The sequence below is a fragment of the Manis javanica genome, chromosome 10 (assembly GCF_040802235.1).
Source record: "Manis javanica isolate MJ-LG chromosome 10, MJ_LKY, whole genome shotgun sequence".
Taxonomy (NCBI): Eukaryota; Metazoa; Chordata; class Mammalia; order Pholidota; family Manidae; genus Manis; species Manis javanica.
Window position 1 is genome coordinate 26,028,435 of NC_133165.1, and position 16,832 is coordinate 26,045,266.

Here is a 16,832-nt window from a genome sequence, read left to right on the forward strand (position 1 = left end):
TCAAGAAGAAATCACAGGAAATTAGAAAATACTTGGAGAGAAATAAAAACAAAACACACGATTCAGAAATGGGGGATGCAATGAAAGCAGCATCCAGAGGGGAATTCACAGCCACAGATGCCTACACTGAAGAAGAAGATCTCACTCAGATCAATAACCTAACTGTACACCTTAAGAAACCAGAAAAAGAAGAGCAACTTAAACTCAAAGCCAGCAGAAGAAGGACTTAAGGACTGGAACAGAGATGAGTGAAAAAGAGAAAAGAAGAACAGTAAGAAAATCAACAAAACCAACAGCTGGTTATTTGGGAAGATCAACAAAACCGACAAACCTCTGGCTGGAATGACAAATAAAATGGGGTGAAAACAAAGACTATTAACTCAGAAATGAAAGGGAAGACACTGGTAGTGATTTTGCAGGAAAAAAGGGTTAAGAGAGTCTATGAACAACTACGTGAACTGGATAATCCAGATGGACAGATTCCAGACACTCACAAGCTGCCACCCCCCCGCACGCTTAGAGGCTTCAGAACTGCTGTGGCTGCAGGAGTCTCACTCGTGCCACCTGGGCAGACACGAGCAGTCCCGCCCCAGATCCTGGCGACCTCTTCTGCTTCCTGGAAGAGACCATGTAAAGTTCATGCTAATTATCCTTTAAATTGTTTAGATGCTTCAGGGACTCCACATGGGCTAGACATCTTTTTGAGAAGCATTTTAATTATGAATTTTGTAATGTTTATAAGATTGTTCAGAGTATCTGTTCATATTGGTTGAATTTTGGTAGCGTGTGGACTTTCAAGAGTTGGTCCCCTGCTCCTGAATCACTGTGTGTATGCACACAACTCTTCACGGTATTGCATAAAACCCTCCTCTCAAGAGCTAAAGAATCTGTAGTGATATCCCCCGTTTCATTCCTGATATTGATGATCTGTGTCTTCTCTTTTTATATTTATCAGCTTCACTATAGGCTTATTCATTTTACTGTTTTTTAAAGAACTAGCTTTTTGTTTCAATAATTTTCCCTATTTTTCTCAATTTCATTACTTTTTGCTGTTTAGTATCTCCTTCCTTCTGCTTGTCTTGGCCTATTTTGCTCTTCTTCCAGGTTCTTGAAGTTAGAATATAAATTAGAGACCTCCTTGCTTTTCTAACGTAAACATTAGTGCCATACACCTCCTTCTGGGCACTGACTTAGCCGTGTTCCACAGATTGTGACATGTGTGTTTTCCTGATCACTCAGCTATATTTCTTTTTCCTTCGAGACATCCTCGTTCACACATGGGCTATTCAGAAGTCACTGTTTAATTTCCAAATGTTAAGGGATTTTCCTGATGTTTTCCTATTATCAACTTCCAGTTTGAGTTCGTTATGGTCAGAGATTACACCACATACGAATCTGATTCTTCAAGCTGGTTTGTGACCCAGGATACGGCCTATGTTGGTGTATGTTCCAGGTGCCTTTTGGGGGAAGGCTGCTGCACAGTACTCTGTAAACAGTCAGCGCCCACTGGCTGATGGCGGTGTCCAGTTCTTCTGTCTTTCCGCTGCTTTGGTCCATGAGGATGCAGCTGCTGGGAGCAAAGGTTGGCATGCTCGACTGTGTGGTCTTGTCCGTCTCTGCTCTCAGGTCCATCATTTTGGTTTCGTGTGTTTTGAAGTTCTGTTGTTTGGTGCACATACACTGAGGGTCATTACGTCTTCTTGGTAGGCTGATCCATATGTGATGTCACTTTTTTGTCTGCTGTAAATTTCTTTGCTCTAAGGTGTATTTTATCTGATATGAATGAATTAATTAACTAGCACAGCTACACCTACTTAAAAAAAAAATCAATGTTTGTATGACACACCATTTTTCATCCTTTCACCCCCTGTACTGTCATGGTAGAATTAAGTCTTGTAGATAAAACATAATTGGGTCATGTGTTTTTATCCACTCAGCCAATCTCTATCTTTTAATCATGCATTTAGATCACTCACATGAAAATTAATTTTGATTTGCTAGTGCTTGAGCCTGCCATTTTATTATTTGCTCTGTTGCCTCTGTCTCTCTCTTCTTGCCCTCCAGTGGATCATGTAGACATTTTTTACAATTCCATTTTTACTAAGTTACAGTGCATCTGAGTATACCACATTGTGGAGCACACTCAGCCTCTGGTACTGACACCTGACCACCTCCAGTGGGGCTGGAAACATCCTCCCACGCAGTTCCGTCTCCCCTCCCCTCCCCTACTTTAAAATTAGAATTGGCTTATGGGTTTCCTCCACCCATAAGATGCAGAGCACCACCATCACATGGTGCTATAGGTTTACAAACACTGAGTATGATTTAAAAATGTGAGGACTGCGCTCTACTGTGTTTATCCCTATGTGCTTATCCCATTCCACTGTTCCTTCCTTGTAGGAATGCCAAGCTTTCCTTGGTAATGTGTCCTCCTACTGGAAAGTCTCCCCAGCAGCTCATTAAGGTCAGGTCTGATAGTGACAAACTCTCTTGGTTCTACTTTGTCTGAGAAAGTCCTGATTTCCCTTTCCTCCAGTAAGGATATTTTCACTAGCTGACAGTTCTTTTCCCTCAGAACTCGAAAAACGTTGTGTGTTTCATTCTGGCTGCTGTCTGCAGTTTCAGATGAGAAATTCACTACTACTCAAACGGTGTTCCCAGTACACGTTTCTCTGCAGCACCTTTCAAGACTTTGCCTTTAATTTTCAGAAGATTAATTAGCATGAGCCGCAGAGTGGATGTCTGTGGTTTACACTATGCGGTATTCCCTCAGCTTCTTAAATGTGTAGGTGTATGCTCTTCACCAAAGTTGGTAGGTTTTCAGCCTTATTTTTTCAGGTGTTTCCCCAGCCCTGCCCTTTCCTTGTCCCTTGGGACTCCAGTTAAGTGAATGTTATATCTTCTGTCCCCATGCCACCACCTCGTTGGGGTGGTCTGCTTGTTTGATGGTGTATTTTCTGTCTGTCCCCCGTTGTTCCCATCAGATGCCATCCACTGACCTCCGTTCACGATTTGTTCATCTCCAGTCTACTGATGCACCTTCCCAAGTGAGGTTTCTATTTTGGTTATCGAATTTCCCAGGTCTATAATTTGTTTGTTTTGGATTTCTATTTCCTTGTTGGAGTTTTTCATTTGTTTGAAGAGGATTCGCAACTGTTTGCTGATGCATTTCTATGATTGCTGATTTAGAATCCCTGTCGGGGAATTCTGCCATCTGAGTCACCTCTGTTGTTCCAGTTATGACAGCCCTGGTTCTGGAGATGATGAGGTTTCTATCGTACCACGGACAATCTGCGCATCACATCGTGAGATCTGTGTGCTACCTAACCTTCTCTTGGCAGGCAGCCTCCCTGGGTAGGATGGTGCCAGGCCCAGGGGCAGGTCAAAGTCCTGTTTCCCCCCAGCCCCCACTGGGCCCTGCGGACACAATACAAGCAAAACCGGACCCTGCAGACAGTGGGTGTCAGTGGGGCACCCCACTGGGCCCCGCTGACACCTCCCTGCTATGGGTTGAAAGTCCAGAGCCTTCTGCTGAGCCTCCTGACCCTGTGTCAGTGGAAGGAGGAGGGGACAGGCTTCTACCATTTTGTTCTGGCTCTCTGATGCTCAGTGAGGGTGCGGCTCAGTGCAGGGAATCAGCCCTGCCTGCTCCCATTCTCTGGGGCATGGAAGGTCAGCCCCTGTTCAGCCCTGCTGACACTGGCACTGCCTGCTGGGAGGGCCGGGGATAGACGACGAGCCCCCACCCACCACCCCGCAACCTGCCCCAGCTCGGCTGCAGTGCTGGGCAGGGACTAGGGCTGCTGTTTGCTGCCATGGAGCGGAGGGTGGGAAGTGGACAGGTTCCCAGGCATCTGACTGAGCCAAGTGGGTACTGTCAGAAAGGCTTCCTTTTGGCAGGTGAGCAGGCCCTTCCTGGAGTTCCCTGCATTCATGTCTGCACTGGCACAGCTTGGAGTTGCTTCAGCTCCTCACCCAGGGCAGCAGTAAGGACACTTGCAGAGCGTGGCAGCACACCATTCCTCAGGCCCCAGGGCCCCCCACAGCTGTGTTCCCACCCTCTGGGGCCTCCCCTGCCCACTGTGTCAGGCAGGGCTCTGAGTCCCAAGGAAGGCGACACAGGCAATGTGGGGCCACTTTGTTCCACCAGAACCGCAAGTTGGAGATCTTTTTAAAAACGTGTGCCTCAGGAACCCATGTCTGTGGCTTCCCTGTACATATGTAATTAAACTTTGCTTTTTAGTCCTGTTTTAAAAAAACAAACCTGTGTCTCCACCCCCTTCTGCAGTTGGTTTTACGCTGTCTCTCCCACCTTTTGTAAACACCAGCAGTGACTTCTTTGAGAGGGTCAACAGCAGGTCTCTGGGCTGAGGGATGCCAGACAGAGGTTGAGTCACCTGCCAACAGGGGAGGGTGGGACGTCCCACACGCTGCAGGCGGGAGTCCTCCCCAGTGATAGGACCAGCTGAAAGAAAAGACCTCGCATGGCAGTCCTGGGGCTCCTGAGCGACTTGGCCCAGCACGTTCAGCCCCATGAGGTCATGGGAACACAGCAGGGCAGGCACATGGCTCCAAGGAGCCAGCTGGTGCCCCGCAGTGAACATGAGCAGACAGCCAGGTCTCTGGGCTCTTGAGAAGAGCCTCCAGCACCGAGGCCATGGTCCCAGCTGCCAGCCTACAGGAAAAAGGCAACTTAGATGAAATGCCCTTCATGAAAACTTCAGAAGGTCCCACTACTAACACCAAACAGACAGTAAACATATTGTATCCATAAAACATCAACCAAATTTTTTTTTCCAGTACCAAATTGTCTTGATTACTATGGCTTTGTAGTAGAGCTTGAAGTTGGGGAGTGAGATCCCCCATACTTTATTCTTCTTTTTCAGGATTGCTTTGGCTATTCGGGGTCTTTGGTGTTTCCATATGAATTTTTGAATTATTTGTTCCAATTCATTGAAGAATGTTGCTGGTAATTTGATAGGGATTGCAACAAATCTGTATATTGCTTTAGGCAGGATGGCCATTTTGACGATATTAATTCTTCCTAGCCATGAGCATGGGATGAGTTTCCATTTGTTAGTGTCCCCTTTAATTTCTCTTAAGAGTGACTTGTAGTTTTCAGGGCATAGGTCTTTTACTTCTTTGGTTAGGTTTATTCCTAGGTATTTTATTCTTTTTGATGCAATTGTGAATGGAATTGTTTTCCTGATTTCTCTTTCTATTGGTTCATTGTTAGTCTGTAGGAAAGCTACAGATTTCTGTGTGTTAATTTTGTATCCTGCAACTTTGCTGTATTCCGATATCAGTTCTAGTAGTTTTGGAGAGGAGTCTTTAGGGTTTTTTTATGTACAGTATCATAAGATCTGCAAATAGTGACAGTGTAACTTCTTCTTTACCAATCTGGATTCCTTGTATTTCTTTGTTTTGTCTGATTGCCGTGGCTAGGACCTCCAGTACTATGTTAAATAACAGTGGGGAGAGTGGGCATCCCTGTCTGGTTCCCGATCTCAGAGGAAATGCTTTCAGCTTCTCGCTGTTCAGTATAATGTTGGCTGAGGGTTTATCATATATGGCCTTTATTATGTTGAGGTACTTGCCCTCTATTCTCATTTTGCTGAGAGTTTTTATCATGAATGGATGTTGAATTTTGTCAAATGTTTTTTCAGCATCTATGAAGACGATCGTGTGGTTTTTGTCTTTCTTTTTGTTGATGTGGTGGATGATGTTGGTGGATTTTCGATTGTTGTACCATCCTTGCATCCCTGGGATGAATCCCACTTGGTCATGGTGTATGATCCTTTTGATATACTGTTGAATTCTGTTTGCTAATATTTTATTGAGTATTTTTGCATCTACATTCATCAGGGATATTGGTCTGTAATTTTCTTTTTTGGTGGGGTCTTTGCCTGGTTTTGGTATTAGGGTGATTTTGGCTTCATAGAATGAGTTTGGGAGTATTCCCTCCTCTTCTATTTTTTGGAACACTTTAAGGAGAATGGGTATTATGTCTTCTCTGTGTGTCTGATAAAATTCTGAGGTAAATCCGTCCGGCACCAGTGTTTTGTTCTTGGGTAGTTTTTTGATTACCATTTCAATTTCTTTGCTCGTAATTGGTTTGTTTAACTTTTGTGTTTCTTCCTTGGTCAGTCTTGGGAGGTTGTATTTTTCTAGGAAGTTGTCCATTTCTTCTAGGTTTTCCAGCTTGTTCGCATATAGGTTTTCATAGTAGTTTTTAATAATTCTTTGTATTTCTGTGGAGTCTGTCGTGATTATTCCGTTCTCATTTCTGATGCTGTTGATTTGTGTTGATTCTCTTTTTCTCTTAATAAGTTTGGCTAGAGGCTTATCTACTTTGTTTATTTTCTCAAAGAACCAGCTCTTGGTTTTGTTGATTTTTGCTATTGTTTTATTCTTCTCAATTTTGTTTATTTCTTCTCTGATCTTTATTATGTCCCTCCTTCTGCTGACTTTAGGCCTCATTTGTTCTTCTTTTTCCAGTTTCGATAATTGTGACGTTAGACTATTCATTTGGGATTGTTCTTCCTTCTTCAAGTGTGCCTGGATCGTTATATACTTTCCTCTTTTAAGACTGCTTTCGCTGCGTCCCACAGAAGTTGGGGCTTTGTGTTGTTGTTGTCATTTGTTTCTGTATATTCCTTGATCTCTATTTTGATTTGTTCGTTCGTCCATTGATTATTTAGAAGCATGTTGTTAAGCCTCCATGTGTTTGTGAGCCTTTTTGTTTTCTTTGTACAATTTATTTCTAGTTTTATACCTTTGTGGTCTGAAAAATTGGTTGGTAGAATTTCAATATTTTGGAATTTACTGAGGCTCTTTTTGTGAGCTAGTATGTGGTCTATTCTGGAGAATGTTCCATGTGCACTTGAGAAGAATGTATATCCTGTTGCTTTTGGATGTAGAGTTCTATAGATCTCTGTTAGGTCCATCTGTTTTAGTGTGTTGTTCAATGCCTGTGTGTCCTTACTTATTTTCTGCCCAGTGGATCTATCCTTTGGGGTGAGTGGTGTGTTGAAGTCTCCTAAGATGAATGCATTGCAGTCTATTTCCCTCTTTAGTTCTGTTAGTATTTGTTTCACAAATGCTGGTGCTCCTGTGTTGGTGCATATATATTTAGAATGGTTATATCCTCTTGTTGGACTGAGCCCTTTATCATTATGTAGTGTCCTTCTTTATCTCTTGTTACTTTCTTTGTTTTGAAGTCTATTTTGTCTGATATTAGTACTGCAACCCCTGCTTTCTTCTCACTGTTGTTTGCCTGAAATATGTTTTTCCATCCCTTTACTTTTAGTCTGTGCTTGTCTTTGGGTTTGAGGTGAGTTTCTTGTAAGCAGCATATAGATGGGTCTTGCTTTTTTATCCATTCTGTTACTCTGTGTCTTTTGATTGGTGCCTTAAGTCCATTTACATTTAGGGTGACTATTGAGAGATATGTACTTATTGCCATTGCAGGCTTTAGATTCGTGGTTACCAAAGGTTCAAGGTTAGCTTCTTCAGTATCTTATTGCCTAACTTAGCTCGCTTATTGAGCTGTTATGTACACTGTCTGGAGATTCTTTTCTTCTCTCCCTTCTTATTCCTCCTCCTCCATTCTTCATATGTTGTATGTTTTGTTCTGTGCTCTTTTTAGGAGTGCTCCCATCTAGAGCAGTCCCTGTAAGATGCCCTGTGGAGGTGGTTTGTGGGAAGCAAATTCCCTCAGCTTTTGCTTGTCTGGGAATTGTTTAATCCTGCCATTATATTTAAATGATAGTCGTGCTGGATACAGTATCCTTGGTTCAAGGCCCTTCTGTTTCATTGCATTAGATATATCATGCCATTCTCTTCTGGCCTGTAGGGTTTCTTTCGAGAAGTCTGATGATAGCCTGATGGGTTTTCTTTTAAAGGTGACCTTTTTCTCTCTAGCTGCCTTTAAAACTCTTTCTTTGTCCTTGATCCTTGCCATTTTAATTATTATGTGTCTTGGTGTTGTCCTCCTTGGATCCTTTCTGTTAGGGGTTCTGTGTATTTCTGTGGTCTGTTCGGTTATTTCCTCCCCCAGTTTGGGGAAGTTTTCAGCAATTATTTCTTCAAAGAGACTTTCTATCCCTTTTCCTTTCTTCTTCTTCTGGTACCCCTATAATACAAATATTGTTCCTTTTGGATTGGTCACACGGTTCTCTTAGTATTATTTCGTTCCTGGAGATCCTTTTATCTCTCTCTGGTAGCTTCTATACGTTCCTGTTCTCTGGTTTCTATTCCTTCAATGGCCTCTTGCATCTTATCCATTCTGCTTATAAATCCTTCCAGGGTTGTTTCACTTCTGTAATCTCCTTCCTGGCATCTGTGATCTCCTTCCAGACTTCATCCCATTGCTCTTGCATTTTTCTCTGCATCTCTGTCAGCATGTTCGTGATTTTTATTTTGAATTCTTTTTCAGGAAGACTGGTTAGGTCTGTCTCCTTCTCAGGTGTTGTCTCTGTGATCTTTGTCTGCCTGTAGTTTTGCCTTTTCATGGTGATAGAGATAGTTTGCAGAGCTGGTATGAGTGACAGCTGGGAGAGCTTTCCTTCTTGTTGGTTTGTGGCCTTCCTCTCCTGGAAGAATAGCGACCTCTAGTGGCTTATGCTTGGCAGCTGTGCGCAGACAGGGCTTCAGCTACCTGCCTGGTTGGTTTGGAGTTTATCTCAGCTGTTGCTGTGGGCGTGGCCTGGCTGGGGCTGCTCCCCGTTCCCGAGGCGCTGGGTTCTCACAGGTGTGGATGTGGTCTGGATGTTGTCCTGTGTCCTCTGGTCTCTATTTTAGGAAGAGTTGTCTTTGTTATATTTTCATAAATATATTTGGTGTTGGGAGGAGATTTCCACTGCTCTACTCACGCTGCCATCTTGGCTCCCATCTCAACCAAATTTTTATATATCAAAGAATATTCAAAGAACAACAAAACAACAAAAATCTCAGGAAACTAGAAGTATGACAGCAGTAATAAAACAAGGACAGGTTGATAAACTGGAGGAAATTTTACAAGGTAGAACAAAAAGATAGAAAACAGGACAAAAAATAGTTCTTAGAAGAGATAACTCATTCAGGAAGTCCAACAGCCAAGTAACAGTAGTCTCAGAAAGGAGAAATGGAGGAAACGGAAGAGAAGAAACAACTGTTGAAGAGTCTGCATGGATTCCCAAGAACCGACAGGTGGGCGAGAGCCGCGGGAGGGCTGCAGGTGCCCGATCAGCAAGGACAGACCCACACCAGGGCGCGTCTTCACAACATTCCCGAATCTGAGGGCGAGGCCTTCAGGCTTCCGGGGGAAGGGACACTGGCACAGGCAAAGGCCTGGCTCTCACGGGTGCTGTGGAGGTCAGTACAAGGGGCAGAGGGCTACTGTGTCGCAGGCAGTGGGCCCTCTGGCAAGGTTACCGGCTGCACCCTGCGGGCCCAGGCTGGGGCACCCCTGTTGCTACTGGCAGCCGGGCAGCAGGGGCCCATGTCTGTCAGGGGGCTGCTCGTGGCAGTGACTGCAGCTGGGTGGAGGGGTCCTGCTGAAAGGGGCTCCCTCGCTCCAGCCTCCTGGCCTCTCTGAGACGCCGCTGGTGTGGGCCAGGAAGCTCCTGACCAATACCCTCCAGACAATGCCCTGGGCCCAGGAGCACCAGGCTTTGAGGGCTGCCTAAGCTGGGCATCCCAAGCCTGAGCCTCAGAGGTCAGCCACTGGCCTGGAAACTCCAAGGGCAGGTCTGTGTCTCTCTCCTCACAGACTTATGAGTGGACAGAAAGCATGAGTGCTTAACAAGAAAAGCTGCATCTTTGACAACACAGCTGACTACCCTGCTGCCTGGAAGGGGGAGGGAGGAGTGCAAGGCACCGTACCAATGTCCTCCCGGAGGTGCTCCCACACCAAGAGCCCAGGCCCCTAGGCAGGGGTCCCTGGGCCTCATCAGTCATGGTGAGCACAGCAGGGGAGGACCGGCAGGTGCGGGCCCAGACCTGTTTGTCCCTGGAAGGACCGGCACGCGGTGTCCACATGCAGGGAACATAGATTTGCCAGAGCTGCTGTCCACAGCACAGAAGGGGCCAGACCAGCTCCAGCTGAAGGGCCGGCACCTGCCGCTGCTGAAATCTTCACTAAGTGTCCTGGCTTTGTTAAGAGTGACGTTCGATACGTGTAGACATGGAGCAGCATCTGCACATGTACTGCACGTCACACATGTGCAGCTCATACCTAACAAAGCCCCCTGCCCACGTGTGAGATGGTGGCCCCCACGCCTGCCCCTGACACCTGGGAAGAAGGGGCCCAGCTGCCCCGTGGTCGGTGTGCTGGGGGGTGAGGCCACCTGTCCTCTGAACCCGCTGCGCCCAAGTGCTGCTCCGCAGGCTCTGGGCAAGAGCTGTGGCGAAAGCACTTCACTGGCTCCCCAGGAGGGAGCGCAGCTGGAGCGGACAGACTAAAAACACAGCTCGCTTCACACAGAGAGGAGACCTCCTAAAATCTCTTGCCCCTTCCCCCGCTGCAGGGAAGGGACAGGGAAGGCCTGTGGCCCTGACCCCGCCAACATGTCCCCAGAGAGGAGCCACAGCAGCAGGCTGGGACTCCTCCTCAGGGCAGGGGTCTCCAGCCTGAGGTGCTCCTCCCTGTCACCCCTCCCTGAGCCAGGGGGTGGCCTCGTGTGCCCCTCACCACATAGGTCCCAGGAAAGCAAGCACTCATGAGGGCACTGAACCCTTCAGCCACCCCGCATGGCTACAGAACACACAGGCCACTGAAGCCCAGTGCAGACACGAGTCCTGAACACAGGCACACTGGGATCAGCGGCCACCCAAACGTGACGAGCCAGGCAAGCACCAGGAGGAGCTTAGAAGCTTCCAGAAGGGGAGCCAGGAGGACCGGAGCCACACTGGGTGGCACAGGGGGCAGCGGGTGGGGTGGCTAGGTTGGACCCACCCACACACACCTCTGGCCCCAAGCCAGGCACCCCCACCAGAGAAGCAAGGGAGCTCAGGCCCCACAAGGTCTGTTCCCCACCCACTGGTCCAGATGGATTCATCAAGACAAGGCCCCAAATGCGGGGAGTTCCCTGTGGCCAAGCAGTCAGGGCGCATGGCTCCAGTGCCACGTCAGCCTGCTGGCAGGGCTGAGGGGGCACCGAAATGGGGCAGCAGGACTAGGAGGGTGTGCAGATGTTCAGAGCAGCAGCCTGGCAGCTCGGCTCTGTCCACACCTTCCCGTGAGCAGCCGGACACGTGGGGGACATGTGATGAGCCGTAGCTCTCAGCCAAGCCTCTTCACGAATAATGACCTGGTTTCTAGCAATTAGCCACAAAGGCTCTTCTTTTCACAGCTGCTTTCTCCAAACCTGGTGGGGACAGGAAGCTTTGATCTTGGTGTGAAAGATACTGATAAAACCTTTTATTTAGATTTTTAAAATAAATAAAAATTAATAAATCTGAAGTGTACCAGCCCACACAAATGTGATGCATGCCTGGCTGTGTTCATAGCAGCAGATGAGAGACTTGGACATTAGTGGGACAGCTGTGCCTGGTGACCAGGGACCACGCCTGCCACGCGGGCCTGGAGAGAATGAAGGCAACCATCAGGATGCCAACACTGTCCTGTATCCTTCATTTAGTATGTGGTTCCCAGAGATGGAGGCAGGCTTTAGCTGCCTAACAGGGCACTTAAAACCCTTCAGGGTTTGGTCCCAACCACGCCAGCCCCGTCCCCCTGTAGCCTGTTTGCATCCTGGCCCTGGCTGTGCCCCAGCCCTCCCTAACCTGCCTGGAGCCCCTTGGCTCCTTCCCACCCATTTGACATTAAGAACCACTCAGATGCCACCTATATGGAGGCCCTCCATCTGATGCTAGCAGCTGTCTACACCACCAGGCAGGGCTGCTCTGGAAAGCCCAGTTGGGAGAGCTGTTTTCTGTATCTCAGCCCAGGGACGACTGACTCAGCCTAGAAGGCTTGGCCAGCATGCGGCTGGGGAGGCAGCTGGACCACCCTCCCCGCTCTGTACAGCCAGAGATGCTCTTAAGCTACAAGTGTGATCATGTCATTCATGAGTTTTGAGGCCTCTGACGGCTTCCTGCTGCTCTTGGGAACAAGGCCACAATCCCTACTGGGGCCTGGGGTATCCGGCCTTGCCAAGAACCCGCCGCTCTGCCCGTCAGCACACTGGTGCCCACCACATGTCCTCACTAACACTCCCAGCCCAGGCCCTGCCAGGGAGCTCCCCATACCTGCCCACGAGGCAGACCCTACAGGCACCTGCACGTGTGGTAACAGCCAGACTTCCCACAGCCTGACGTTATGTGGCATGGTTTTATGTGAACATCTCCCAAACCACCCTGAACTGTGAAATTCAGGAAGACAGAGCTGTGTCCTTGCTCACCACCACTTCATCCTCACACCAGCCCTGAGGACGCCCATTGCACACACTCAGGATCTGAACAAGCAAGTGAATGACAAGCAACTTCAGAACTCCCAGATCCCCAAAGATGCTGTTTATGAGGCCGAAGTCCATATGTGAGAAACACTTCGGAAACGATGGAGGAGCCCTCGAGACCTGAAGGGGCCATGGCTACGCTTACTCAGCACATGCCGTGGGCCGGGACACACACACGTGACTCCCCCTGGTGTCTCACTCAGCACCCTGCAGAGGAGGGCTGATGGCTGAGTGTCCCCAGCAGGGAGGCTGTGACGCTCTGCACCCAGAAATCGGGGGGGACACTACCAACTTGCCCCTGGCTGCTTTCCAATCACAGAACAAAACAGCAGGGCCAACTTGGGGGCCTAAAGAGAGCCAAGGAGGCCTTTCCGAGTTCCACCTGTGTCTCCTTGAAAAACTCTTTAGGATCTGCTCTCGGGGGCAGGGAAAATGAGAGGAATCTAGCCTCTCCTCTCCTCTCTGAGAAGCATGGCTGTGTCAGAAAGAGCCAGAACCGCTCTGGGGGTGGCATCGGGTGGGTCCTCAGGGCTGGTGCCAGACAGGGTGGCCTGGCTGTTCCGGCTGGTACTCTGAGTAGTTCTCTCGGAAAGAGGACTGTTCTTGCATCAGCTTTGGCCAAGTCACTGCTCAAGATCCCTGGCTGCCCAGGAGACAGAGTGGAAACAGGGACCGTTTGTTTGCTTCTGTTTTGCTGGCAACAAAGGCAGGTGCCGCCAGCCAGCACTGTGACAGGGTATCTGCTCCTTCCTGGGCACTGGGGACACCACAAGGCCCGGGTATCAACACCGGCCTGAGAAAGGATGTGGAGAGGAGGCCCAAGCCAGTGGAGACAGGCTTCTGTGCAGAGAGGAAGCTAAATGCATGGAATGTGATTTAAGAAAACGTCCTACAGGAAGCTGACAGAAGGGAGGTGTGACAGCACGTACCTGAGTGCGCTCACCTCCTCCCTGGAGAAGGGGAAGCTCTGCTCAGCAGAGCCCGACTGGGACTTTAGCATGGCCAGCTCCATCTCCAGCTGCAAGAGAAAAGATGGGGGTCAGCTGGGCGGTGCTGCTGCTGCCCCTTCACCACGGGCTTCCCAGAACCCTGTGCTGGGCCCAGAAACCCAGAAAGTGGTGCCCGAGTTTCCAGGCATGGAGGGTGGGGGGAGGGAGGCAGGGCCCCTGTGGGAAAGCTAGTGAGCAGGGATGGTCTTCATGGGGCCCCTGCAGCCTGAGGCTGCCCACCCTGAAAATTCCCTAGCTTGTGCCCACGCGTCCTTCTCTTTCTTAGCACTTGACTCCAGAACAGGGACAGATACACAGTCACTCTGGGGTGTGCTGAGAGGAAATACCAAATCCATGAAAAGGGGGCACAGCAGTCAGAGCCACACATTCTGCTCCTATGGTCATGAGATTTCAGTTCTTTGCTACTTCAGATTCCTCTATAGTGTGACAGGTGGTGCAGACCACCCGGAAGGGACCGTGGATTTTAACCCACTTTAGCACACCTGGGGGTGCGGTAGGGGCAGAGAGCCAGAGGCACAGAAGCTGGAGAAAGAAAAGGGGGTAGACTCCCACTGTGGTGCAGAGGCTGGTGTGACACCCGGGTGCAGCTGGGCTGGGGGCACTCCCAGGAACCAGCCTCTGGCTCCAGTGGGCAGAGAGCTCTCATCCAGAGCAGCACCTGGCCATCCAGGGCCTCAAAGGCCCATAGGGCCCAACTCAGCTTAAGAGACTTGGAGCCTCTGATGGCCCTGGACACGGCCAGCAGCCTGGAAGGACTCTGAGCTGCAGGCTCAGTGCCACCATTCTCCAAAGGGGCTCTAGCCATTCTTCCATCTGGCCTCAAGGCCTTGCCCACAAAGCCAGCTCAGTCCTCTTGTATGTGAATCACGGAGACAGGAGGGCTGTGCCACAGCGGCTGCAGAAGAAAGGCCTTGGTCACTGCAGCTCTGAGCCCGGGTCATCCAGCCCCTGCCCAGCGGGGGACTTGCTCTTCCTGCTGGAGGCCACTTCCCTGCCTCTGGCTTAGTTGGGGGTACTCCCATCCCAGGGCTGTCTGTCTGGGTGCTGCCAGGCTCACAGTCACGGCTCTGGATTCACACCGGGCATCTGACCACATCTGTTTGACCATCATATATATACCAACCTTAGACCAGAATAGCGCTCAGGAAGCAACAATGGGAATGTGTCCACGTGGGAGGGAGGCTAGCACCATGCTGGGCTCCCAGTGCAGGAACATGGCCCAGACCTGTCAGTCCCCACCTGCCCCTCCTGCAGTGGCCTGTGTCCTGATGCCCCAAAGGGAGGCCCTTAACTGCCATCCAATTGTGTTGTCTCACTTGTTTTTGTACATAATATGACTTTAAGCATCTTGTACGGGAAACTTAGTTTCCCATTACAATTCTCCGGTTGACTGCAGCAGTCTTTAGCTGGCTGTCTCAGCGCACAACCACATTAGCTACAAAGGGCCATCACTTCCCCCCTTTCCCAATATTTATGCCACTGATTTCCTTCTCTTGTCTCATTTCGATACTCCACAATAATGTTACAGCTATAAGACTGGACTTCCTTAAACTGTGGCTTCCCTGGAACAGAATCTAGTATCTTCTTATTTACAACATGTAGCTTTGTTTCCAATAGGTGTATTTTACCATGTTCCAAAATTATCCGTATGTTCCTATTTTGTTAAAAGTTTTCAATCAAGACTGAATGTTGGATTTTGTCAAATGTCTTTCCTGCAAATACGGGCAAGATATCCTATCAACTGATATCCAAAAATAACCAGCAGTCCAGTCCTGGGGTACCCCTACCCGCACACGGTGCATTCTAGCATCTGCTGACCTCACTCCCTGCCACATCGACACAGGCTGTCACCAGTGTGACGGCTCTGTGTGCGTGCCCGAGTGTATGTGCACACGGCGCGTGAGGGTCTTTGGACCTGCTGGGGTCAGCGCAACGCCCACTTCCAAAAGGCCTCCCCTCTCCATGCTCTCGGACACTGGGCAGTACCTGTATTTTGAAGATGGAGCAGAATCTCCCTGTGAAACTGGATCAACTTGATGGATCTGTTTCTCTTTCTGTTGGGAATGGTAGAAATGGCTATTTTGGGACAACTTTATAACTGATCCATTTTAAATTTCTCTCTTCTGGAGTCAGTATCGAGGGGTTGTATTTTCCAGGAAAATTATTTATCTTATCCAGATTTTTATTTAAATTGGGTTGTGATATTATATATAATTCTTTTTATAGAATCACGCAGAACTCATAGTTCTTCTGAGGTTTACTGTCATCTTTGCTCTTACTGGGGTAAAGCTCACAGGCCGTAAAGTCACACACCTCACGTGCACAGCTCCGTCCACAGCTGCCCGCATGCCTCCATCTGCAGCCGGGGAGCCACTGACTGGGCCAGTCCCAGATGCCCACCCAGGCCCCACCCGGTCAGCAGCACTGCAGGGCTCCTCCTACTCCGTGTTCTGGGTGGTGATGCTCTCTATTACTCTTTTAGTGGAATTGTGAATAATTCACATATACTGGTTTTATTTCAAAGCATAGGTATTTGGATTTATTTATTGTTTCTACCATTTTTCACTTTCTTTTTAACTTCTGCTTTGATCCTTATACATTCATACCTTTTGCTTTACTCTGGTTTGTTTTGTTTTCTGTGTGTGAGCTCCAGCTGAGTACTTAATCCACGTGCAGTCACTCTTTTTTGTTCAATAATCTAAATACTTAATCCCAAGGTGTTTCCTCTGAGCACTGCTCTGCTCCTCGCAGGCTCTGAGGAGCCATTTCATCACGATTATTCTCTAGGTTTTACGCACTTTGCAGCTGCAGTTCGTCTCTGACCCAATAACAGGGCTTTTTGTTCCATTTCTTTCTTAATTTCCAAGTGTTAGGAGCATTTTCTTTTTTTGGTTTTGTTCTTAATCTCAAATTCATCACATCATGATCAGAGAAGTTGGAGGGAGTACCTCTACCTATTTGGGTTAACAAAGGCTTTAACATCTAACGTGTGGCTGGCTCGGTGAATGCTTTCTACGACTTCTAAAGAAGAGCATTCTATAGTTTCAGGGCTAAGGGTTTCACATTTACACCTAACAGATTTTTCGATTACTTATCCTGTGCCCGCTCGACATGTACAGATTAAACAGACCTTCCAGCTGCTGCTGTCTTGGACAGTGTCCCCCAGACACTCCGTTCAGTTCTGCTTTTTGATAATCGACATGTTACTAGTGCCTTTTTGTCTTATTTGCTTCTTTGTGTGATGCTTAGACAAGTCTTTACTTTTGTTCTAGCAGCTGCTCTTCTAACTTCTAACTTGATATAGAACCTGTACTTTCCCTGAAAGTCCCCTGCACTGTCCGACTGGCCAGCACGTCACCCTCTTGCTGCACCCTTGGTGTGGTCA

The 16,832-nt window shown here is 48.4% G+C and overlaps 1 protein-coding gene across 9 annotated transcripts in view; it reads right to left on the reverse strand.

Annotated features, from left to right (window-relative positions):
* The window catches only part of MAD1L1 (mitotic arrest deficient 1 like 1), a 418,618-nt gene that overhangs the window by 174,774 nt on the left and 227,012 nt on the right, over window positions 1-16,832 (reverse strand). For all 9 annotated transcript variants that reach the window (XM_037008488.2, XM_037008490.2, XM_037008486.2 and 6 more), the window contains one exon: window positions 13,367-13,455. In XM_037008488.2, the coding sequence (XP_036864383.1) occupies window positions 13,367-13,455 (89 nt within the window). The remainder of the gene's footprint in view (window positions 1-13,366; window positions 13,456-16,832) is intronic.